This window comes from Brienomyrus brachyistius, unplaced genomic scaffold, assembly GCF_023856365.1.
Source record: "Brienomyrus brachyistius isolate T26 unplaced genomic scaffold, BBRACH_0.4 scaffold95, whole genome shotgun sequence".
Classification (NCBI taxonomy): domain Eukaryota; kingdom Metazoa; phylum Chordata; class Actinopteri; order Osteoglossiformes; family Mormyridae; genus Brienomyrus; species Brienomyrus brachyistius.
In genome coordinates this window covers 378,658-404,801 of record NW_026042370.1, presented here as the reverse complement: position 1 = coordinate 404,801, position 26,144 = coordinate 378,658, and the positions used below count along the sequence as shown (strand labels likewise).

Below are 26,144 nucleotides of genomic sequence, written 5' to 3'. Positions count from 1 at the left end.
ATCTATGAGGAAAGAAACTTTATAATGAATGCGTAATATTTTAACTTAGTTAAATCCAGTTGGCTTTGAGATTTTAAAGAGATGTTCTGTCTGTATAACTGTCTGTGTGCTACACTGTCTGGCCAAAAAAAGTTGCTATTTGAATTAAAATCAGCAAATATTTAAAAGCCAATGACTGGATCGGTTTTATAGCTCAGCAACGTTATGCAGCAATAAAGTGAAGTCAGCCAAGTGCCTGAATCTACTGAACGGGCAGGTTATCACATCAATGGATGTTTTCTTTTTATTTAGTCTGTGGTTAATTAATACATAAGTAATAAGTAAAACCTAATTTAACCTGATGTTTTTTGAGTTTCAATCTGCCTACTTTTTGGAAATGAAGTATAAAATGTTTTAAATAAATTAACCTAAAGTCTACCTACTTTCACAGAACCACTGTATAGGATTTACTCAGATTAATTAAGGCAGCATTTTTGTACTCACTTTGTTGGTAAATTTATCATTTTTATGAGCCTGATCTTGGTTCCTGTCTAGCTGGTAGTTAAGGGCTTTGCTCAAGGGCCCAAGGACATGTGACTGATCTGCTGAGGCTGGGCATAAACCGGCGACCTTCCGATCACAGGCCCAGAGGCTCACTCTGCTGAGGCTGGGCATTAACCAGCGACCTTCTGATCATAGGCCCAGAGGCTCACTCTCCTAAGGCTGGGCATAAACCGGCGACCTTCCGATCACAGGCCCAGAGGCTCACTCTCCTGAGGCTGGGCATAAACCGGCGACCTTCCGATCAAAGGCCCAGAGGCTCACTCTGCTGATGCTGGGCATAAACCGGTGACCTTCCGATCACAGGCCCAGAGGCTCACTCTGCTGAGGCTGGGCATAAACCGACGACCTTCCGATCATAAGCCCAGAGGCTTCATCTGCTGAGCCTGGGAATAAACCGGCGACCTTCCGATCACAGGCCCATAGTCTCACTCTGCTGAGTCTATGCATAAACCGGAGACCTTCCGATCACAGGCCCAGAGGCTCACTCTGCTGAGGCTGGGCATAAACCGACGACCTTCCGATCATAAGCCCAGAGGCTTCATCTGCTGAGCCTGGGAATAAACCGGCGACCTTCCGATCACAGGCCCATAGTCTCACTCTGCTGAGTCTAGGCATAAACCGGAGACCTTCTGATAACAGGCCCAGAGGCTCAGTTTGCTTAGTCTGGGCATAAACCGGCGACCTTCCAATCATAAGCCCAGAGGCTTCATCTTCTGAGTCTGGGCATAAACCGGCGACCTTCCGATCACAGGCCCATAGTCTCACTCTGCTGAGTCTATGCATAAACCGGAGACCTTCCGATCACAGGCCCAGAGGCTCACTCTCCTGAGGCTGGGCATAAACCGGCAACCTTCCGATCACAAGCCCAGAGGCTCACTCTCCTGAGGCTGGGCATAAACCGGCGACCTTCCGATCACAGGCCCATAGTCTCACTCTGCTGAGTCTAGGCATAAACCGGAGACCTTCTGATAACAGACCCAGAGGCTCAGTTTGCTTAGTCTGGGCATAAACCGGCGACCTTCCAATCATAAGCCCAGAGGCTTCATCTGCTGAGTCTGGGCATAAACCGGCGACCTTCCGATCACAGGCCCATAGTCTCACTCTGCTGAGTCTATGCATAAACCGGAGACCTTCCGATCACAGGCCCAGAGGCTCACTCTCCTGAGGCTGGGCATAAACCGGCGACCTTCTGATCACAGTCCCAGAGGCTCACTCTGCTGATGCTGAGCATAAACCGGCGACCTTCCGATCACAGGCCCAGAGGCTCACTCTGCTGAGTCTGGGCTTAAACCAGCGACCTTCCGATCACAGGCCAAGAGGCTTACTCTGCTGAGGCTGGGCATAAACCGGCGACCTTCCGATCACAGGCCCAGAGGCTCACTCTGCTGAGTCTGGGCATAAACCGGCGACCTTCTGATCACAGGCCCAGAGGCTCACTCTGCTGAGTCTGGGCATAAACCGGAGACCTTCCGATCACAGGCCCAGAGGCTCACTCTCCTGAGGCTGGGCATAAACCGGCGACCTTCCGATCACAAGCCCAGAGGCTCACTCTCCTGAGGCTGGGCATAAACCGGCGACCTTCCGATCACAGGCCCATAGTCTCACTCTGCTGAGTCTAGGCATAAACCGGAGACCTTCTGATAACAGACCCAGAGGCTCAGTTTGTTTAGTCTGGGCATAAACCGGCGACCTTCCAATCATAAGCCCAGAGGCTTCATCTGCTGAGTCTGGGCATAAACCGGCGACCTTCCGATCACAGGCCCATAGTCTCACTCTGCTGAGTCTATGCATAAACCGGAGACCTTCCGATCACAGGCCCAGAGGCTCACTCTCCTGAGGCTGGGCATAAACCGGCGACCTTCCGATCAAAGGCCCAGAGGCTCACTCTGTTGACGCTGGGCATAATCCGGCGACCTTCCGATCACAGGCCCAGAGGCTCACTCTGCTGAGGCTGGGCATAAACCGGAGACCTTCTGATAACAGGCTCAGAGGCTCACTTTGCTGAGGCTGGGCATAAACCGACGACCTTCCGATCATAAGCCCAGAGGCTTCATCTGCTGAGTCTGGGCATAAACCGGCGACCTTCTGATCACAGTCCCAGAGGCTCACTCTGCTGATGCTGAGCATAAACCGGCGACCTTCCGATCACAGGCCCAGAGGCTCACTCTGCTGAGTCTGGGCTTAAACCAGCGACCTTCCGATCACAGGCCAAGAGGCTTACTCTGCTGAGGCTGGGCATAAACCGGCGACCTTCCGATCACAGGCCCAGAGGCTCACTCTGCTGAGTCTGGGCATAAACCGGTGACCTTCTGATCACAGGCCCAGAGGCTCACTCTGCTGAGTCTGGGCATAAACCGGAGACCTTCCAATCACAGGCCCAGAGGCTCACTCTGCTGAGTCTGGGCATAAACCAGCGACCTTCCGATCACAGGCCCAGAGACTCATTCTGCTGAGTCTGGGCTTAAACCAGCGACCTTCCGATCACAGGCCCAGAGGCTTACTCTGCTGAGGCTGGGCATTAACCGGCGACCTTCCGATCACAGGCCCAGAGGCTTACTCTGCTGAGGCTGGGCATAAACCGGCGACCTTCCGATCACAGGCCCAGAGGCTCGTTCTGCTGAGTCTGGGCATAAACCGGCGATCTTCTCATCACTGGCCCAGAGGCTCACTCTGCTGAGGCTGGGCATAAACCGGCGACTAAGTTTGTTTGCATCAAGAGCTTCACAGCATATCTAAGTACTTGAAGGCAGAGCAGAAGGCTAAACAGCAGTGTGATGCCATCCCCATTGTATGAATTATATTTATACAATGAGGGTTTGTTTCCTCTCACTGCCCACAGTGTCCTGATGGAGAGAGCAGACTCCCCTGTACCCAGCAGTGTGATGCCGTCCCCATTGTATGAATTATATTTATACCATGAGGGTTTGTTTCCTCTCACTGCCCACAGTGTCCTGATGAAGAGAGCAGACTCCCCTGTACCCAGCAGTGTCTCCCTGAAGAGTGACAGGTCAATGGAAGATAAAATCCACTTCAGAGAGGGATCTTTTCCTACAGATCAAAGGTAAATGTGCATTTAAACAAACACTGTTTATAACACTCAGACTCTCAGTCAAATGGCACAGAGACACATACAATGTATGAGGAAAGAAACTTTATATTGAATGCGTAATATTTTAACTTCGTTAAATCCATTTGGCTTTGAGATTTTAAAGAGATGTTCTGTCTGTATAACTGTCTGTGTTCTACACTGTCTGGCCAAAAAAAGTTGCTATTTGAATTAAAATCAGCAAATATTTAAAAGCCAATGACTGGATCGGTATTATAGCTCAGCAACGTTATGCAGCAATAAAGTGAAGTCAGCTGAGTGCCTGAATCTACTGAACGGGCAGGTTATCACATCAATGGATGTTTTCTTTTTATTTAGTCTGTGGTTAATTAATACATAAGTAATAAGTAAAACCTAATTTAACCTGATGTTTTTTGAGTTAGATCTGCCTACTTTTTGGAAATGAAGTATAAAATGTTTTAAATAAATTAAGCTAAAGTCTACCTACTTTCACAGAACCACTGTATAGGATTTACTCAGATTAATTAAGGCAGCATTTTTGTACTCACTTTGTTGGTAAATTTATAATTTTCATGAGCCTGATGTTGGTTCCTGTCCAGCTGGGAGTTAAGAGCTTTGCTTAAGGGCCCAAAGACATGTGACTGTTCCGCTGAAGCTGGGCATAAACCGCCGACCTTCTGATCAAATAAATAAATCTGAATTGGACTGAATTAGATTAACTTTTCTGCCTCATTCACAGACACCAAATGGAAGAATGTAGTTCAGATCTACATGACAAATCGGGTTTATCATCCATACTGAAGGTATGTATTTGTTGCTGATATGTTTTATTAGCTGTTATATGAATTAACTTATATTTTATACTGTTGAATAATAAGAAATTCATCCTGTTAAAGCAAATATATTTAAAACTGTGATGGTGCAAGTAGGAAGAATTAACTGTGACTATTTGTTTTAGTTACTAGAGGAAAAAGCCTTAAAGTTCCTAAAGGATGAGCTGAAGATGATTGTGAGGTACCTAGATCATAATTACCCAGAATGCTCTGAGCCTCTGCTGGAGGAGGACAATGACCTGGACAGTGATGGTCGGATGCAGAAGACCTGTGGCAGAGAGGGAGCTCTGAAGATCACACTGTACATCCTGAGGACCATGGAGCAAAATGATCTCGCTGACATGCTGGAGAAGAGTAAGAGCCTCATAACATTCTGTACATGTACAGCACTGTGCTAAAGTCTTAGGCAGCCAGAGAGAAGGATCTTCATGTTGGTGTGTGAGCCAATCCAAACACTCTACTAAAGTCACCGCAGTATTTGCAGAAATTGTACATCCATGTATTTTTTCACTTGACCACTATCAGAGGCCATGTGGCTAATCAATATCTCATTGGCAGTTTTAGCTGATTTTATTAGTTAATGAAGTGAGCTGGTGGTGAAATGTAAGGATCACATGGACTGGCTGTGGTCCCCTGAGGAGGTTTGGGAGCTGAAGTGATGCTTTAGGTTTTGTTTCCAGAGCAACTTCCCAGATAAATGGCTTTAAACTCGTGGTGTCAATTGATAAAAAAATGGTCCAGTTAGTCACCATAATAAGCTGTGATTAATTGTGATTAATCTCACGTTTATAATGGTGGTCGGCTATATGCTAGTATTTTTTGGGAGACAAATACATGTGTGATCTTGGAACAAAGAAATGCAGGACAAACTAGTAAGAGGAATCGCGTATTTTCAATATAAAATCCTGCTTTTGATGATTTATGACTTAGAATTGGAATTCTTGCTTCCAAAAAAATAAAACATGATAAATATACCTCATCACATAATGTTCGCTTTTTCCTGACAGTTTTCACCAAGAGTGAAAAATGTATTTAACCGTGTAAATATACTTTTGACGTAGCTAATTTTAGGTTTATGATGGAATAATATATAGATTTGCCGTAAGACGTCTCCCGCTCTGGGCTGCATTTCCCAAAAGCACAGTTGCTGACTTACATAGTTAGGAAACACGCGCCCTGCTGGCAGACACTCTCACAGCCTCGTAAGCAGAGAGACCCCACACTAAACCACCATACTACCCCTATGATGCGACATAACGTCACACTTCTGGTCCCGATATACCCGCCCCCCCCCATGTTAACACTGTAGCACCGGTGGGAGCCTATTAGCATATCCCAGCATGCTCTCTGGTGGGATGGCTTCCGTATAGCGTGAGCCTGTTAACATATCCCAGCATGCTCTCCGGTGAGATGGCTTCCATATAGCGGGAGCCTATTTGCATATCCCAGCATGCTCGCCAGCCATGTACATAGCCCTGTCGTGTTTGTTATTGTAAATCCTTGTGCTGTTCCCCATTGTCCTGTGTGTCCTTGCCTGTGTCTGTGTGAATCCTGCCTGATCCTCGCGTGTCTTTAGTCATTATATAAATTACCCACAGTTTGTGTGCCTCACTGTCTGGCCTCTGACCTCCCTGTGTTTCCATCTTATGGTTCTTTGGTGCTTGTTGAGTACCTGTGTTAGTCTTTTTAATGACTTAATAACAGCCATTGTTCTCCCCTTCAAAAGAGCCTGTTCTTCAAAAGAGCTATGCGGTCTGCCGGTTACCACAATACGAGACCTACGGCCCTGGGTCAGCGAACATGATTAATTTTCATTAAGAGCAAAATAAAGCATTATGGTCTCCTGATTAATCACAAGCATTAACTAGTTAACGTTGACAGCATTACTTTAAACATTTTCTTTGTCTGCCTAAGACTTATGCACAATACTGTACGTGGTGTTGTGGTAAAATTTGTATGGTAAAACTTTACATTTCACATTTGTCACAGTGACATATATGGAGTTGTATATGTAAAAAAGTGTGTTTTTGGAAAATATTCTTCCTCTCATACTGGTCAGGATCACAGTAAGAATTAATGCATTTTCCTCTCATTTCTTTTCAGGACAGCTCATGCCACAATATCTGCACAGAATCAAAAGTAACCTGAAGCAGAAATGTGAGTGTGTATTTGAAGGGAAAGCTAAGGAAGGACAGCCAACACTTCTCAATGAGATTTACACAGAACTCTACATAACTGAAGGTGGGACTGGAGGAGTCAATGATGAACATGAAGTGAGACAGATTGAAACAGCATCCAAGAAAAGGCAAACAGAAGATACTACAGTTAAGTGCAATGATGTATTTAAACCCTTATGTGGGCGTGAGACACCTATTAGAACTGTACTCACTAAAGGGGTGGCAGGTATCGGGAAAACAGTCTCTGTGCAGAAATTTATTCTCGACTGGGCAGAAGGAAAAGCAAACCAGGATGTTCACTTCATATTTGCTCTTCCTTTCCGGGACCTGAATTTGATTAAGGATGAATACAGTCTGATTGAACTGCTTCACCGCTTTGTCCCAGAACTGAAATCACTTCAATCCACTGACGTGTTTAGGTACAAAGTCTTGTTTATCTTTGATGGTCTGGATGAGTGTCGCCTTTCTCTAGATTTTCAGAACAATGAGAGCTGGTTTGATGAAACAAAGAAAATGTCACTGGATGTGCTGTTGACTAACCTCATTAAGGGGAATCTGCTCCCATCCGCTCTCCTCTGGATAACCTCCCGGCCGGCAGCATCCAGTCAGATACCTCCTGACCTCATCCACCGGCTGACAGAGATACGAGGGTTCAGTGATGCTCAGAAGGAGGAGTATTTCAGGAGGAGATTCAGTGATGAGAGCCTGGCCAGCAGGATTATCACACATGTGAAATCATCAAGGAGCCTCTTCATCATGTGCCACATACCTGTGTTCTGCTGGATTTCAGCCACTGTGCTTAAGAGGCTTTTTAGTGAGACTGACAGGGGAGAAATTCCAAGGACTCTGACTGAAATGTACACACACTTCCTGATCTATCAGGCGAGTTTAAAAAATGACAAGTATATGGAAAACGATAAAACCAAACTTAAGGAAAACAGCAAGAAATTCCTTTTGAAACTTGGTAAACTGGCTTTTGACAACCTTGAGAAAGGCAATCTCATATTTTATGAGGATGATCTGACAGAGAATGGCATTGATGTCACTGAAGCTTCAGTTTACTCTGGAGTGTGCACAGAAGTCTTTAAAGAGGAATATGGGTTGTACCAGGAGAAGGTGTACTGCTTTGTGCATCTGAGCATCCAGGAGTATCTCGCTGCTTTATACGTGTTTCTGTCAAACTCATCAGCTGACCTGCTGGAGACTGCAGTGGATCAGGCATTAGAGAGCAAGAATGGACACTTGGACCTCTACGTCCGCTTCCTACTGGGCCTCTCAACAGACTCCAGTAAGACTCTGTTACAAAGGCTACTGGGACAGAGAGGAACCAGGTCACATACCACTTTAAAAAGATCCATAAAAAGGCTACTGGGACAGACAATAGCCAAATACATCAGGGAGAAAATAAAGGAGAATTTATCTCCAGAAAGGACCATCAACCTGTTCCACTGTCTAGTTGAACTGGGTGACAATTCTCTAGTGAATGATGTAGAAAGGTACCTGAATTCAGGAAGCCTTTCAGCAGAAGACCTCTCACCTGCACAGTACTCAGCTCTGGCCTTTGTGATGCTGATGTCAGATGAGGAGCTGGATGTGTTTGATATGAAGAAATTCATCAGATCAGATGAAGAGCACTGGAGGCTGCTGCCTGTGGTCAAGAACTCCAGGACGGCTCTGTAAGTGACGTGGGGATGGGAAATCATGTCTGGTCTGTCAGTAATACATGAATATTCTTTGAAATGTCTAATGAATATTATTATTTTGATAATCTCGACTGCAGCTGTTTCTATAGCAGTTGCTAATCTGGACCACAGACTTTACAATGACTGAAGGTAGTGATGCAGTAACAAACAAAAAAGTGAGGTTTCCGTTCCCATCCAGTCTGCCTTCTGATCACAGGCACAGCATCCTAACCTGCTATAGAAGCAGTGAGGGCTCTTTATCCACAGGCTGTATAAGTGGTATGTGAATGTTATTGTCAGCAGGTGTGTTCATGTGATGGAGCCCAGAGCTGGGAGCTTCTGTATGACTGCTGTCTCTGGCTGCTCACTGGCGGCCTCTGCTGGCCACAGCTGCGCCTGGCAGAGAAGAGAATATAACAGAATATCGTTATTGTCACAGTACATGTACAAAGAAACTCTGTGTGTTTTCTCACCAATAACAACACCTCCAGTCGGGCTGTTATATATTAACATTGTTTAAAGTATGTAATGAAAACATAACATTGATTTCCCCATTGTATTAATAACAAGGCCGGGTATGTTTTTTCCATGACTATGTGGAAGCCAGTTTTTATATTGATTAAAGTTAGTGACGTACTAGCAAAGTGACAGGTTTTCTATGATCATCCTTTGTGTGACAAACAACCAAGACCCAGACTTTTCAGTTCTGTAAACTGGAGAAAGTATTTCTGTAAATACTGGGGGTCTGTGACTCTGCGGTTTGTACTCTGTGCCCATGAGCGGAAGGCTGCTGGTTCAGATCTCCTGGCTTGCAGAGTGATGTCATCGTTGGGCCCTTGAGCAACAGTTTGGAAAACACTATAGAATTTTAACCTATGATAGTTACCCACTGTTAATGATCATACAAGTACAAAAAATGGCCAAAAATACACAGTAAACAACAGCTTTATGGAAATACTTATACAGATATTAAAGAGTCTCAGGGTAACTGTCCCTTTAAGGAACTGAACCTGACACCCTAGATGGTCGGCTGTAGTGCTGATCACTGAGCCACAGCGCTGCTCAGAGCTTTACGGAAATACTTATGCAGATATTAAAGAGTCTCTGGGTACAGAACACTATTGGGAATATGGTCTGTATGACTTATGAAAATGTATAGTTTGAATAAAACTATAGGCTTTTAACCCATGATAGACTTACCCACTGTCAATGATTATATGACAGCAAAAAATGGCCAATATACACAGTAAATTTACAGGAGATCCTGTGTTGTGCCAACAGCTACTCATCTGAGTAAATTGATCCAGTTCCTGAATATTCTGCACACAACACATTTCAGGATATTTGTGCTTTGAAATGAAAATGTTCACTGTATTCATCATGACAGGGAACATGATGACCATCAAAGGATTGGCCAGCATTAAAAATGTACCATGTTTAATCATTTTTCTAACTGTAGTGATTTAAAGTACTGCCTTGCTATGTCTCCAGTTCTCTTTGAACTGTAGTCTGTCCCTCTTATTATGTTGAAATAAGTCTGGATATTTTGTACCACTATGATCACTGATGTGTAGGATATATACCGGTCTGTGTGTATAATAACAGGGCTCCATTTGCAGGCTGAACAGCTGTAATCTCACAGAGAAATGCTGTGAGGTGCTGGCTTCAGCTCTCAGATCAAACTCCTCACCCCTGAGAGAGCTGGACCTGAGTGACAATGACCTGCAGGATTCAGGAGTGAAGCTGCTCTCTGTTGGACTGGGGGATTCACACTGTAAACTGGAGATACTGAGGTCAGTATTGCTGGGTATTCCACACTGTAAACTGGGGGTACCATGGTTAATCATTTTTGTCAGGTCAAATAGTAAACTACTCTTTCACAATGACACTGCAACTGGCACACAGGTTAAACCACAGGCCACTGGTATTTGACAGTAAAACTAAGATAGTATTACACACTGTAAATGGGAGATTCTGAGGTCAGTATTACTCAGTATTCAATACTGTAAACTGCAATTAGTGAAATATTTATTAAACCAGATATATTTGCTTAGAAGTAGTACTTTTAATTGTGAGATGATATTATTTATTGGGGTGTTTTTGTCTGTCTCTCTGCAGGCTGTCAGGCTGTAGAGTCACAGAAGAAGGCTGTTCTTCCCTGGCTTCAGCTCTGAGGTCAAACCCCTCACACCTGAGAGAGCTGGATCTGAGCTACAATCACCCAGGAGACTCAGGAGTAAAGCTGCTCTCTGCTGGACTGGGGGATTCACACTGTAAACTAGAGATACTGAGGTTAGTATTACTGGGTATTCTACACTGTAAACTATAATTCTTAAAGTAGCCACATTAGAAATATGAAATTAGTCACATTTAAGTTAGTGATGTAGTTTCCATCACCATCCTTTGTGTGACGAACAGCCAAGAGCCAGAATTTCACAGAATGTTCGGACTCTATGTCCCTGGGTAGAAGGTCACTGGTTCAGATCTCCTGGCCGGCAGAGTGATGTCATTGCTGGGTCCTTGAGCAAATGCTTTAATGCCAATAACTGCAGGGGCGCTGGATGCTCGCTGACCCTGTGCTGTGACCCCAAACTTCCTCTAACATGTGTGTTTCTGTCTGTCTCATGGAGCAGAATGGGAGGTGAAAAGACAATTTCCCCATGGGGATGAACGAAGTATCACTGTTCATAAATATTTCTTTTAAATGAATGATCCTTTGAAAAGCATATCTGAAAGGATTGGTAGTCCTGTAATTAGGGTTTGGTGATTTCATAAGTTCCCAGGAAGAGAAACAGAAAATTATGATTTCACTCACAGGATCAGGAATTCAGGTGTCATTTAAAAAGCATAAACTTCTCTGGACATCATTCAAATCCCACACACACACACACGCACACGCACACACACACACAGACATATATATATATCCCAGGAATGAACCAAACCTGACACCCTAGTTGGTCCACTGTAGTGCTGATCACTGAGCCACAGCGCTGATCATAGCTTTATGGAAATACTTATGCAGATATTAAAGAGTCTCAGGGTAACTGGCCATTTAAGGAACTAAACCCGACACCCTAGATGGTCGGCTGTAGTGCTGATCACTGAGTCACAGCGCTGCTCTGAGCTTTGTGGAAATACTTATGCAGATATTAAAGAGTTTCAGGGTACAGATCATTATTGGGAATATGGTCTGTATGACTTATGAAAATGTATAGTTTGAATAAAACTATAGGCTTTTAACCCATGATAGACTTACCCACTGTCAATGATTATATGACAGCAAAAAATGGCCAAAATACACAGTAAATTTACAGGAGATCCTGTGTTGTTCTAACAGTTGCTCATCTGAGTAGATTGATCCAGTTCCCGAATATTCTGCACACAAAACATTTCAGGATATTTGTGCTTTGAAATGAAAATACTCACTGTATTCATCATGACAGGGAACATGATGACCATCAGAGGATTGGCCAGCATTAAAAATGTATCATGTTTAATTTTTCTAACTGTAGTGATTTAAGGTACTGCCTTGCTATGTCTCCAGTTCTCTTTGAACTGTAGTCTGTCCCTCTTATTATGCTGAAATAAGTCAGGATATTTTGTACCACTATGATCACTGATGTGTAGGATATATACCGGTCTGTGTGTATAATAGCATGGCTCCTTTTGCAGGCTGAACAGCTGTAATCTCACAAAGAAATGCTGTGAGGTGCTGGCTTCAGCTCTCAGATCAAACTCCTCACCCCTGAGAGAGCTGGACCTGAGTGACAATGTCCTGCAGGATTCAGGAGTGAAGCTGCTCTCTGCTGGACTGGGGGATTCACACTGTAAACTGGGGATACTGAGGTGAGTATTACTGGGTATTCCACACTGTAAACTGGGGTTACCATGGTTAGTCATTTTTGTCAGGTCAAATAGTAAACTGGTCTTTCACAATGACACTGCAACTGGCACACAGGTTAAACCTCAGGCCACTGGTATTTGACAGTACAACTGAGATAGTATTCCACACTGTAAATGGGAGATTCTGATGTCAGTATTACTCAGTATTCAATACTGTAAACTGCAATTAGTGAAATATTTATTAAACCAGATATATTTGCTTGAAAGTAGTACTTTTAAAGGTGAGATGATATTATTTATTGTGGAGTTTTTGTCTGTCTCTCTGCAGGCTGTCAGGCTGTAGAGTCACAGAAGAAGGCTGTTCTTCCCTGGCTTCAGCTCTGAGGTCAAACCCCTCACACCTGAGAGAGCTGGACCTGAGCTACAATCACACTGGAGACTCAGGAGTGAAGCTGCTCTCTGCTGGACTGGGGGATTCACACTGTAAACTAGAGATACTGAGGTTAGTATTACTGGGTATTCTACACTGTAAACTGTAATTCTTGAAGTAGCCACATGGGAAATATGAAATTAGTCACATTTAAGTTAGTGATGTAGTTTCTGTCACCGTACTTTGTGTGACGGACAGCCAAGAGCCAGAATTTCACAGAATGTTCGGACTCTATGTCCGTGAGTAGAAGGTCACTGGTTCAGATCTCCTGGCCGGCAGAGTGATGTCATCGCTGGGCCCTTGAGCAAATCCCTTAATGCCAATAAGTACAGGGGTGCTGGATGCTGGCCGACCCTGTGCTGTGACCCCAAACTTCCTCTCACCTGTGTGTGTCTGTGTGTCTCATGGAGCAGAATGGGAGGTAAAAAGACAATTTCCCCATGGGGATGAACGAAGTATCACTGTTCATAAATATTTCTTTTAAATGAATGTTCCTTTTAAAAGCATATCTGAAAGGATTGGTAGTCCTGCAATTAGGGTTTGGTGATTTCATAAGTTCCCAGGTAGAGAAATACAGTAAATAATGATTTCACTCACAGGATCAGGAATTCGGGTGACATTTAAAAAACATAAACTTCTCTAGACATCATTCAAATCCAACATACACACACACACCCACACACACACACACACACACACACACACACACATATATTCCAGGAAGGAACCAAACCTGACACCCTAGATGGTCGGCTGCAGTGCTGATCACTGAGTCACAGCGCTGCTCAGAGCTTTATGGAAATACTTATGCAGATATTAATGGTTCCCAGGGTAACTGTCCCTTTAAGGAACCGAACCCGAGACCCTACATGTTTGGCTGTAGTGCTGATCACTAAGTCACAGCGGTGCTCTGAGCTTTGTGGAAATACTTATGCAGATATTAAAGAGTCTCAGGGTACAGAACATTATTGGGAATAATTCTCTTTGAACTGTAGTCTGTCCCTCTTATTATGCTGAAATAAGTCTGGATGTTTTGTATCACTATGACCACTGATGTGTAGGATATATACCGGTCTGTGTGTATAATAACAGGGCTCCATTTGCAGGCTGAACCGCTGTAATCTCACAGAGAAATGCTGTGAGAGCTCTCTCTCTCTGTTTCTCTTTCTCTGTGTCTCTCGCTCTCTTTCTAATTACTTCATTATTAACTGTATGATTAACAAGGGGGGCAGGCGGGAACCAACCCTGCACAGGTGCAAACACACCACAGGGCGCACCCGCGCACACACACAATTTAGCCTTGCAAATCAGCCTGGCCTGCACACTTTGGGACCGTTGGAGGAAACCCACACGAACACGGCAGAGCGTGTGAACTCCACAAAGAAAGGACACAGGACCAAACCCAGGACCTTCTTCCCATGAGGCAGCAGCACTAACCACTGTGCCGCCCACAGACAAATGAATTATTATTAATTCATTAATCTTTTTTTTGTACAAACAAAAACTTTATAGGTGCTTATACTATGGGACCGTTGAATGCTTGAATCTGATTGGCTGACGAACGTTCTGAGGTGTGCAATTATTTTCAGGGAAACGCATGGCGAACGTAGTTCCAGGCAGCTCTCTTGACCGCATTACAGTTCCATTTCACTTCGCATAGTTAACTGTAATAATATTGCAATAAATAGAAAAATGCAGCGAACGAATAAATAATTAAATGAATAAATATACATGCACAAGCTTTTCTGTCTCATTACTGCAATCACACGTCCTTGCACACGCACACTACGGTTACACACACACAAAAACGTGTTGTCAGCGCTGCCCTGACGATTTTATCAGTTAGCCTAGTGTAGCAACTTAAAGGCTACACATGACATTTCTCACTAGCGAGGTAATAACAGCGCTGCATCTTAAAGCAGACTTACAGTTTAGAGACGGTGCTTCAGAACACCGTTGAGGGACACACAGAGGTAGCCTAATTCATACAAGCTCTCTCTCTCTGTTTCTCTTTCTCTGTGTCTCTCGCTCTCTTTCTAATAACTTCATTATTAACTGCATTAGTCTGCTATCAACGGCTCAAGCCTCCATTGCCAGCTTTAAAATGACGTTTTGGAACTAGCAAAAGAGTCCTTGTTTGAGATGCGGAAGAAATAATCCTACTCACAATAGTGATTTAAGTAGAAAAACCGGACGAATCCCTTGAAATATATCATCTGAATGATGTCTTGAGGTGTAGCAACCGTAGTATAAGCGGAATAATTGACTCCGGACTGTTGAAATATTAGAAAAATAATGCACCACCTCGGGTGTGCATTATTTTTCTAATAATTCAACGGCCTGTCGTCAATTATTCCTTACGTAAAGACAATGACGTTTAGTATTAATATCTGGTGCCGTTTTGTGGTAAATATGCTTGTGATGAATATGTCTAATGAATGTCGCCGCTTTGTAATTTTATTTACCGTAATTACGCTGTTAGTTTAGCTCTCGCCGCATTTTGGCTGCTCTTACCGCCGGCGTCGCGCGCCGTCCGACATTTCCTGAGCTATTTCATAAACTTCAGTTCCCGCTTCGTTCGGGGAAGCTGCGCTGTTTTTATATTGTACAGAAACATAAAGTACAGGCGGCCTGGTGGTATTAATAATTCTTCCTCCTGCCTACAGACTCCTGCCAGCTGACGCTGGACCCCAACACAGCAAGCAGACACCTATATCTGTCAGGGGGGAACAGGAAGGTGACACATGTGGGGGGGGCAGAGCAGCCATATCCTGATCATCCAGAGAGATTTGATCACTGGCCCCAAGTTCTGTGCAAAGAGAGTCTGACTGGCCGCTGTTACTGGGAGGCTGAGTGGGATGGAGATGGAGCCCGGATAGGAGTCACTTATAAAGGGATCAGGAGGAAAGGAGAGTGGGACTGTCTGCTTGGAGACAATGACAAGTCATGGTGTCTGTTCTGTTATCCTGACAGTTACTCTGTCTGTCACAATGATAAACTAACGCTCATACCCATACGGCCCTCAGGCTCCCGCAGAGTAGGAGTGTATCTGGACTGGGGGGCTGGTGCTCTGTCCTTCTACAGAGTCTCCTCTGATGGACTGACCCCCCTGTACAGATTCACCTGCTCATTCACTGAGTCCCTCTATCCAGGGTTTAGGGTTGATATAAAGTCCTCAGTGTTACTGTGACGTGATGCTGGTTCTCCTGGCAAAAAGGTCAAATCTCTGCTTTTTAACCTTTATAATCCTTTTTACTCTGAAATGTATGCTTGACAAAAATAAGTTTTTCTCTCTGACTAAAATATAACTAAATATAATCCTGATGGGGGGGGGGGGCTTTCCCCCTCCCCTGTATATGTACATTTTATATATTTACGCCTATTTACTGTATTTCCTCCCTGTACAATGACAATAAAGGCTTTCTGTTCTGTCCTATTAATGTCCTGCTTCAGCGTCACCCAAAGCATAACTGAGTAACATAATGAAACCACAGTCTGGTGGATTAAGTTAAATTCACTTTATTGTTGCAGCTGAACATAATCAACACAATGACACTCAATCAATGTATATAATAACCATTTAACAAAAAACTTTAAATTATATTCTGTTACTGCCCTGGTTCACTGGATTAAAGTAAATAAAATTATTAAGTAATTTAAATTAGTTTTATGAAATAGCTATTTAAAGGAATAATTAAGAGTAATATTTCGCTACTGTGTGTGTGTGTGTGTACATACGTACATGTATATGCACACACCACATATACGAGTGTGTGTATGTATGAGTGAATGTATATATATATATATATTTATTAAAATAAATACATATATAGAATATATATACTCGTATATATAGTACCTAAATAGTACTCTTAATTAATTACTTTAAAATAGTTATTTCATAAAACAAATTTAAATTACTTAATAAATTAATTTTATTTATTTTAATATATATATATACATTCATTCATACATACATACACACACAAATAAAGGTTTGTAATTATATCTTGGTGTGAACTCTCCATTACTATGGGGAAAAATCTAATCAGCATAACGATATTAACCGGCTCTGTGAGTGTATATGTGTGTCTAGGTGTGTGTGTGTGTATGTATGTGTGTTAGATTGGCACCACTTAGAAATAGGGGTGACTTAACCTGTGTCGTAAATTATATATACCTACATTGTGTCGCTATACAGTGACAGATCAATCAATGAAATTTATTTATAAAGCACATTCCGTTGACCAGAGTGCTGTACAAGTATAGGAAACAAGTTAGTTGATACTATACAGTGAGCATTAATAAAATAAAATACCACAGGACACAAATCCATCCATCCATTTTCCAAACCGCTTGTCCTACTGGGTCGCGGGGGGTCCGGAGTCTATCCCGGAAGCGATGGGCACGAGGCAGAGAATAACCCAGGATGGGAGGCCAGCCCATCGCAGGGCACACTCACACACCATTCACTCTCACACGCACACGCACACCTACGGGCAATTTAGCAACTCCAATTAGCCTCAGCATGTTTTTGGACTGTGGGGGGAAACCGGAATACCCAGAGGAAACCCCACGACCACATGGGGAGAACATGCAAACTCCACACACATGTGACCCAGGCAGAAATTCGAACCCGGGTCCCAGAGGTGTGAGGCAACAGAGCTAACCACTGCACCACCCCAGAACACAAATCAATTAAATAAAATAAAAATAATAATAATAATAGTAATAAATAAGATTAGATTATAAGCCATCTTAACAAAATCAAGCGAATAAAACGCACATGAAATCAGATGGTTGTGAGCAGGGTTTTGATATGATTAACATTCTTGGCAGCTCTCACCTGCAAGGGGAGGCTGTTCCACAAACTGGGGGCAACTACTGCAAAGGCTCTGTCACCTCTGGCTTTGAGCTTTGTTCTGGGGATTGTAGGGAATCCACTTGCAGAGTCTCCGCAGTTTCAGCAAAGTGATGGTTTATTGAACAGTAAAAATAATACAATGTAATACAGTGTAGAGAGACACACCGGGTACTGAAAGGCAGCTCAGATACCAATTGAAGACAGTTCTTCACCCCCCTTTATACCCCAAAAAGCCCTCCCCGCCAAGGTGTTGTGTGTAGGTGTTGTGAGTGAATTTACATATAAAGAGTGACCCCCTGGAGTGTGAGGATCCTGAGACAGGGACGGGACAGGACAGGGTGGAGACTTTTATGATCATTGTAATGACATTCTTATCACCTTATCTTATCCTTATCACCCTAGTGGTGCCAACTGGAACCCCCATTCTCTCCCTGGCTTCCCCCATGATCATAAATTCCTATTATTGTCTGTATTCAAATGATCAACCAAGAACCTTGGGGCATCTTTACTACTTTTCCTTACAGGATATTAAATAAGTGCTGATCAGAGGATCGCAGAGCTCTGAAAGGAGAGTAAGGAACAAGGAGCTCTGACAGGTAAGCAGGTGCCAAGTCATTTAAACTTTTAAAAACTGTTACGTCTTAAAATGTATCATTTCTGTGTTCTATCAGTTTTCTACTCCCTTCTATGAACAGGCCTTGAAGATAACAACGTAACGAGCAAGTCCCTGCCCCTTAATTAACAAGACCCGTTTTGGTTGGCTGAGAAGACATCTTGGTTGGGGATAAAAGCTTAGCTGTTCCTGTTCAGAAGAGAGAGGGAGGGAATCGCTCGGTTGTCCCTGCAGATTGGCTGGTTGCTGTGGCTGTCTTGCTCAGGTTGCAGGCTGGTTGTGGTTTGGCTTGGTTATACTTTTTGTTTTAAAGATAGGATGTGTTTTTGCAGTCAGCCTTTTCTTACAACTTTAAACGTGCCCAGAGTATATGAACATGATAGCAAACTGCAATGACACCACAGTTACTGTGCATATTGGCTCCTCTGAGGCCCGTAACTGTAAGTACTGTGGTAGAAAAATTTAGAATATAATACTTAGAATAAAAGTCGGACCTCTCAGTTTGATGAGGTAAAGGAAAATCTCTTTTATTTCAGCAACTCAGCAAAGCGCTCTCATCACACTCTGGCATTCGGTACCAAGATCTTTTTTAGCTCTCCGAGCAACCAGTTGATATACCATAACTCCCACTTCACAGTAAGGGTGTCTAAATCCTGATTGGTCACAACACACCAATGAACCAAGCTTAAACGTATAACAAACACAATTCTCGAATTCTATTGGTTCACCTTGGTGGTGAGGTAAAGTCCACCCATTCTACTCAGTCTACCAGAACATGTCTCGACTGCTAGGCTCCTACTGGAGATATGAATATAGATATTGATTACATGACATTGAATCACTGTAAATACTCAGTTGTCCTTTGATTAATGATTAACGTATTGACGTATTGTCATTGAATCACTGCCAATACATGGTTAACATATGATTAGTATGATTAACAATTATTTATACATTTGCACTACCGCATAGCTTGCTATATATTGTTTGCCACAACTATTCTATAAAGCTATAACTCGCTGTGCACCAGTTGGGGCAGCTTCAAATCTCTTCCTGCAAGTGGTTTCTCCCCCCCCCTTTGTTCCGCTGTCTGCCTCTCCAAGGCCCGAGCTTTCCTCAGGGTCTGCGGAACTTACTGCAGGCAGCTATCTCGAAGCGAGGTCACACAGTATTCAAAACAATCTCTTCTTGCCTAAGGCCTAAAGACACACACAGTCCCAATATGCCAACCTCCCGGGCCTACCGATGTCCAATTTTAATTCCACATTCCCCCCTTTTGAACATGCGAAATCCGCATAGTTCACAAACAATCAGAGTCCGCAGTGTAGTAAAACGCCGGACCATTGCGCAGCGGGTCGAAGCGGGCTGGTGGCGGCCGGATGGAACAGGAGTCACCAGCGGTGTTGGCGTTGCCGGTCGCATGGACGACAACCTGGGGCTGAGGGTCGTAGAGCCAGGCGGGAAGAAGAGGATCATCCGCGTAGGAAAGAGGGGGAGCCCGTAGGAACATAACAGAATTTGCCTGGGAAGACAGAATACTAGAACAACACCTAAACAGCAAAAAGATTAGCAGCAACACTACGAGCAGTAACACTACACTAAAAACTAAGGGTCTAAACACCCCTGATAAACCCGGGATCAGTGAGGAGAACCAGTAGTCCCAGCTGTACTCAAACAGGCCATGCTCTTTGTGTACCTCAGACATCTGCTTGTGCACCACGTCCTCTAGATCCTGCACAGCCTGAGTGGAATCAGGGATGTACGTGCAACATTCTCCAACAGGAGATCCAATGCCATGCGGTTTTGCAGAGCTACCTGCCTAACCGCCGACAATTCACCCGAGACGGCCTTCACGGTGTCAAGCATTTGATTGGCCACCTTTTCAACTGCAGTCTGCAGGGCAGTCACCTCTGTCTGAAGGTCTGCCACCCCAAGGGATGGAATAAATACCCCAAACCATTGTTCAGTCCGACTAAGAGACCGTCTGCTGCGTGTATATGCCCGCACAGCTAACGACATCTGCGCCTCAGCTCAGCAGTCACAGCTCGGGCCAAAAGCTCCACAGCATTAGCATCGGCATTGGCATTCATCACCTCCCTTTTCCCTCGGTTCAAAACTTGTCGTGGGTTGGGCTCTGTTGGAGTACAGCGGGTGACACAACCGGAATAAGCAGTTCTCCACCACAATATGCCATCAATCCCAAATGTAACTGTGACAATAAAAATGGCTATCAGGGCAAGGCAACACAGTTGTGGCCCTTTCAGGGGCCAGTCTCGAAAGAACCACCAGGGTCGGATACGCGTCTGCAGTGGACTTGATGGATCCAGGCGTCGATTCCCTCCACTTTCACGGCGTGAGGGGTCACCATCAAGACCTGGTGGGGTCCCCTCCATCTTGGCGTGTTCCATCTTTTCCTCCTCAGGTCGCGAACCAACACCCAGCTCCCTGGCTCGAGCGGTGTCACAGCTCGTGGCAGCTCTCCCTCTGGATTCCTCCAATTGGCACGAACCTGGTCCCAGGCTGCACCTATCGCCTGCCGCAAACCTGTAAGATAAGTCAGCAAATCCCCATCCACGGTCTCCAGTGTGACATATCGCGAGGGAGACAAAACACGCATCGGCCTTCCCGTCAACACTTCGAAAGGAGCCAATCCTGTTTGGCGGTGCGTCCTTGCTCGCATGAATAACAAAGCCAGGGGCAGGGCATCCACCCAGGGCAGGCCCGTCGTCTCTGAAATTTTCGCCAATTTCAGTTTAAGTGTCTGATTTGCTCTCTCCACTATCCCCCCACTCGAGGGGTGATAGGCACAATAATGCTTCAAATCAATTTGCATCCAATGGGACAATTTAGCCAGGATCTCGGCGATGAATGCAGGACCGTTGTCTGTGGTGATTTTAGATGGAATGCCCCATCGTGGAATCACCTCCTTTAACAGACATTTAGCCACACTCAGAGCATCAGGGCGACGGCAAGGGAATGCCTCCACCCATCTGGAAAACAAATCTACAATCACCAAGCAATACTTATATCCCTTGCAAGGAGTTAGCTCAATGAAATCCATCTGCAGGTGATCGAATGGGCTTTGGGGACTCGGGGTCACTGCAGGGTCGGTTGGAATGCCCTTTCCCACATTGAATTTCATGCACACCATACACTTCCCGCAGAATTGGGCAGCAGCTGTGGCAAACCCAGGGGCATGCCACACCCGAGTCACAGCTGCCACCATCCCGTCCCGAGACACATGATCCAGGCCATGAACGGCTTTGGCCATCCCTGGATACGCAGATCTAGGGAAATAAGGTTTGTTAGTCCCAGAATGTCGCCACACGCCTTCTCTATCACTCCATGCCCCGCTCCGTTTCCAGCCGTGGAGCTCAGCCTCCGTTGCACCTGTTTGAATCAAAACAAGGTCATTTTCAGCGCCTGGTTTATCGACATTCTTTGCCAGTAAAACCTTATTCCCAAACCCAGTGGAGTTCTTGGCTAAACTTTTAGCCCACTGGTCTGCGAGGTCATTTCCCTGACTGATTTCATCAGTCCGCTTAGTGTGGGCCTGGCACTTCACTATTGCCACCTGTTTAGGTAGCATGAGAGCGTCCAGTAATTGTTCCACTAACTCATGATGCTGAATGGGTTTTCCAGTGCTGGTGCGAAAACCTCTCTGCTTCCACAATGCACCATGATCATGACACACCCCGAAGGCGTATCTTGAGTCTGTGTAGATAGTGACTTTTTGTCCCTCAGCCAATTTGCAGGCCTGTCGCAGTGCAAACAGCTCAGCCGCTTGTGCGGACCAATGTCTGGGCAGAGGCCCTCCGTCCACAAGTAATCCGTCTTGCATCACCACGGCATAGGAGGTCGCTGGAGATCCGTCCTCCAGCCTCAAAGAACTCCCATCGACAAACAGGATGTCGCCTCCTTCCAGTGGGATGTCGGTCAGATCCGGCCTAGGCCTGCACACATAGTCGATGACCTGCAAACAATCATGGGGTTCTCCGTCCGCCTCCGTGGGAAGGAGGGTCGCCGGATTCAAAGCAGAGCATCTTTCCACAGTCACATTTGCCAGTGTTAACAAAACATTCTGATAATGCACCGATCGCGCAGGCGTCAAATGAGATGTCCTGACCTGTGTCAGGATTGCGTGCACTGCATGGGGAACTCGAAGTTTCAGTGGATGTAACTGGACTAGATTTGCGCTTGCCATTACTGCCTCTGCGGCCGCAGCTACCGCTTGAAGACAAAGGGGTAATGCTCGAGCCACCGAGTCCAAACGCTTTGAGTAGTATGCAACCGGTTTGCCCCTTTCCCCATGATACTGAATCAGAACTGAAGTCATGAACCCTTTTTTCTCATCTACATACTGCACAAATGGCTTTCTATAGTCAGGCACCCCCAAAGCTGGAGCTGACATTAACGCTTGTTTTAAATAAATCAGGGCATCTTCAGCTTCGGACGTCCACGTCAGTTTATCTGTCAGTCCTAGCCCAATTGTCAAGTCAATCAAGGGCTGTGATCTCTGTGCATAGTCCTGAATCCAAGGCCTGCAATAGCCAATCATGCCAAGGACTGAAAGCAATTGCTGTTTAGTTTCTGGTTTGGGCATCTCCTGTATGGAGGCCACTCGATCTGGTCCTAATGACCTTCCCTCACTTGTCAACACATGTCCAAGGTATTTAACCCTTTGTGACACCAGCTGCAGCTTTTCTTTGGAGGCTTTGTGCCCATTTTCAGCCAGGAAGTCTAACAGAGCTCTGGTGTCCTGTTTACAGGACTCGCGAGTGTGAGAGCAAAGCAACAAATCATCCACATACTGTACCAGTGTGCTACCCCCAGGTGCAGTTAACCCCTCCAAATTTTTTGCCAGCTCCTGCCCATACACGCTAGGTGACTCTGTGTAGCCCTGGGGCATCACTGTCCAGGTCCACCTCTTCCCCAGAAAGGTGAAGGTGAACCAGTACTGGGAATCTGGATCTACTGGGATAGAAAAGAAAGCATTAGCCAAATCAATGACAGAGAACCATTTAGCCTCCGCTGGTATGGAAGCCAGGATCGTGACTGGATTGGGTACGATAGGAGCCCTGGGGTGTATGGCTGCATTAACACCCCTCAGATCTTGCACAAACCTCCAAGCTCCATTTGCCTTTTTCACAGGTAAAATAGGTGAATTGACTGGAGAATAGGCTATTTCCTTAATAGCCCCCCTTTTCACCAGATCTGCATGTACTTCTCTCACTCCCTCCTCTGCTTCTCTAGATAAGGGATACTGGGCCTTGTGAGGCCGAAAGTCAGACTTGGGGTGGACCACCAAAGGCTCAGCTGACACCACTCTGCCAAAATCATTTTTCCCTTTTGCCCACAAGCAATCAGGTACTTCCCCTAACCAGTCTGGCAGTGGATCAACACTTTTCTCCTTACTTTCTTCTGCATCCCCCTTTCTCTGTACCTCTACACACTGATCTATTTTGTACCTTTGCACCTGTCCATCTCCACACATCCACCTTCCATCCTATAAATACACTTACACGGTCCTTCTCTCACATTCTGCGACTCAGGGTCCTAAGTCCTTCTATTCTAATGACCCCTTTTCCCCATATGATATATGGGGGACCGAACCTCCCACATACCACTTCTCCTGGCCGGGCTGACAAACGGCATGCATGTCTTCTGCCACATAGAGGTAATCAAGCACAACAGTCTCTCCCAGTTTTCCTGCAGCTTCGAAATCCTTTATCCACTCAGCCCCTCCCGTTTCAGGAGGCTGAGCAGTGCAATGCAATCTTTTAGGCTGTTCTTGACCTTCAGGGATACGATCTCTCAGAATTGTGTCATCTGCTAGCCACCAGGCCGCGAAGTTTTCTTTCTCCAATGAGCAGAACAGTCCCAAAGCCTCTGTCCCGGCCTTTGGGTACATGTTCTTCTTCCTCATCATCATTCTCTTGGTCATTGTCCTCATCCTCCTCATCATGGGAAGACTCTTCCTGCTTTACAGAAGGATATGGCATCAGACCCACTGCCCCCCTTCTGCAGCAGGGGCAGAGTGCTCACCTCTTCCTGGAGGAGGAGGGACCTGGACAGGAGGGCAAGGTGCAGGTGGCAGCGATGGAAGAGGGGACACTTCAGGCAGGACCGGATACAGGAGATCTGCATTAGCCTTTTTCCTCTTCTCAGCATCAGCATCAGCCACAGGTGGAGAAACAGCAGCAGTCGGATCGGCCCCCCTTTCCTCTCTGCTAACCATTACACGACTTTCCTTATCAGTCATCAATCCTCATCAAGGCCACAGACTTCCACCGAAAATAATATTCTGGCTTGTACATTCCCATACTACAACAAACATTCCCTCTCCTTTCCAATAACGTTTCACAACATTCTATCTCCAATATGTTTAGAGTGCCCTCCTTTGGTCATCTACCCCCAGTCTGAAGATTCCAATTTTTACAAGCCTTCTTTAGTCTCAGGCCAGTCACCCGTTCCATCATTTGCCTTGGGGATGGTTTTCCCTTATCCCCCCCCCCTTTTTTTTTTATTTTTTTTTTATTTTTTTTACATTCCCTCATTATCTCCCTCTCGATCTCTGAGTCCCTTTCAGGGGAGTGCGAATGTTTGCAAGGTAGCTGCCGTCTGTACAAAGCACGCAGCTACTGGGTGACCACTAAACTAAACAAGACAACTTGTTACTGGGTGACGAAACCCTAAAAGAACCAAGTGTAATTCTAAACATTAGATGTTCTAAAAACACAATTCTTTCTTTACTTTTGACACCTGCATGCGTCAGTGTGGAGCAAAATTCCATGTATCAATTTATCTCAATGAAGATACTGCACCTGGGAGGGTACTGCACACCCTTTACCACATACACATTCTCCAAAATCATACACCCTTTATACTCCCGTGGGACCGAGAGTGGACCAAACCCCGAACAGTCCCTCAGCCTGGAGTCAGGGGTCTACGACAGCGCCTGTCTTAGGTTGTCCCTGTCCACACACAGGAATCTTACCCGTCTTTGGCCTGTTACGCAGTGCTGTGCTACTGCATGCAATGCATTCACTGTCCAGCCTCCGCCATACAATGTCACGCCACGCAGTACACACACCGCCCTGTCCTCTGCCCCTGATGCACCAAGCCTTCACTGTCGTGTCTGGCCCTCCGCGGGTGACAGCTTCCCTGCTGTCTGACGGCTTCCCTGCCGTCTTGTGCCCCGTCACACAAATACACAGTGGCGCCACTCAAAATCACGGACTTTCCCAAGGTCTCGTGCATCCACCTAACCCACGTAATAGGTCACTCAGGTTTCCCCTTGGACCGCACCCTTTCCCTATTACAGGTGGATGAGCGCTCCCTCCACGGCCCTTCCGTCCGCGTTCAGCGCTTCCCCGTGCTTGGATCCCACAGTCACGGCGGACTCTCACACACTCAGACACTATCACAACATAACCTTCAGCATCAAGCAAAGCAGCAGCAAAAATGAATAAACAGAGAAGCCTTTACCTCACCAACACAGGTCCGGCCAAATCAGTCTCAGGAATGTTCAGCTCTGGGACAGCGTGATCTCCGTTGTTCCTTGACGAGGGACTGGGCCAATCCTCAATCTCACCCGGATCTGGTCCCGTCAGGCTCTATCTATGCTATGCCGTACCCGCTTCTCTGGCAGGATCCCTCTGTCTGGAACAAGCAGAGAACTCAGCTGCCCCACGATGGGCGCCAAACTGTGGTAGAAAAATTTAGAATATAATACTTAGAATAAAAGTCGGACCTCTCAGTTTGATGAGGTAAAGGAAAATCTCTTTTATTTCAGCAACTCAGCAAAGCGCTCTCATCACACTCTGGCATTCGGTACCAAGATCTTTTTTAGCTCTCCGAGCAACCAGTTGATATACCATAACTCCCACTTCACAGTAAGGGTGTCTAAATCCTGATTGGTCACAACACACCAATGAACCAAGCTTAAACGTATAACAAACACAATTCTCGAATTCTATTGGTTCACCTTGGTGGTGAGGTAAAGTCCACCCATTCTACTCAGTCTACCAGAACATGTCTCGACTGCTAGGCTCCTACTGGAGATATGAATATAGATATTGATTACATG

At 45.3% G+C, this 26,144-nt stretch overlaps 2 protein-coding genes across 2 annotated transcripts in view; one reads left to right on the top strand and one right to left on the bottom strand.

Moving 5' to 3' along the window:
* LOC125727368 (protein NLRC5-like) overlaps positions 1-26,144 on the top strand; it is a 479,373-nt gene that overhangs the window by 240,874 nt on the left and 212,355 nt on the right. Inside the window, exons 17-18 of the mRNA XM_049004038.1 lie at positions 10,421-10,594; positions 11,978-12,065. Of these exons, the coding sequence (XP_048859995.1) occupies positions 10,421-10,594; positions 11,978-12,065 (262 nt within the window). The remainder of the gene's footprint in view (positions 1-10,420; positions 10,595-11,977; positions 12,066-26,144) is intronic.
* Positions 18,790-21,073, bottom strand: LOC125727369 (uncharacterized). The gene is made up of 2 exons (XM_049004039.1): positions 20,421-21,073; positions 18,790-19,577 (listed from the first exon to the last, which is right to left on the bottom strand). Exons 1-2 carry the CDS (start codon positions 20,886-20,888, stop codon positions 19,356-19,358), a joined length of 690 nt encoding a protein of 229 aa, XP_048859996.1. The 5' UTR covers positions 20,889-21,073; the 3' UTR covers positions 18,790-19,355.

Coding starts and splice junctions, on each gene's coding strand:
- LOC125727369 (XM_049004039.1), bottom strand. CDS start 20,888: ATGCAAATTGATTTGAAGCATTATTGTGCCTATCACCCCTCGAGTGGG. Junction 19,578..20,420: donor GACCCCACCAGGTCTTGATG/GTGACCCCTCAC, acceptor CTGTCTTCCCAG/GCAAATTCTGTTATGTTCCT.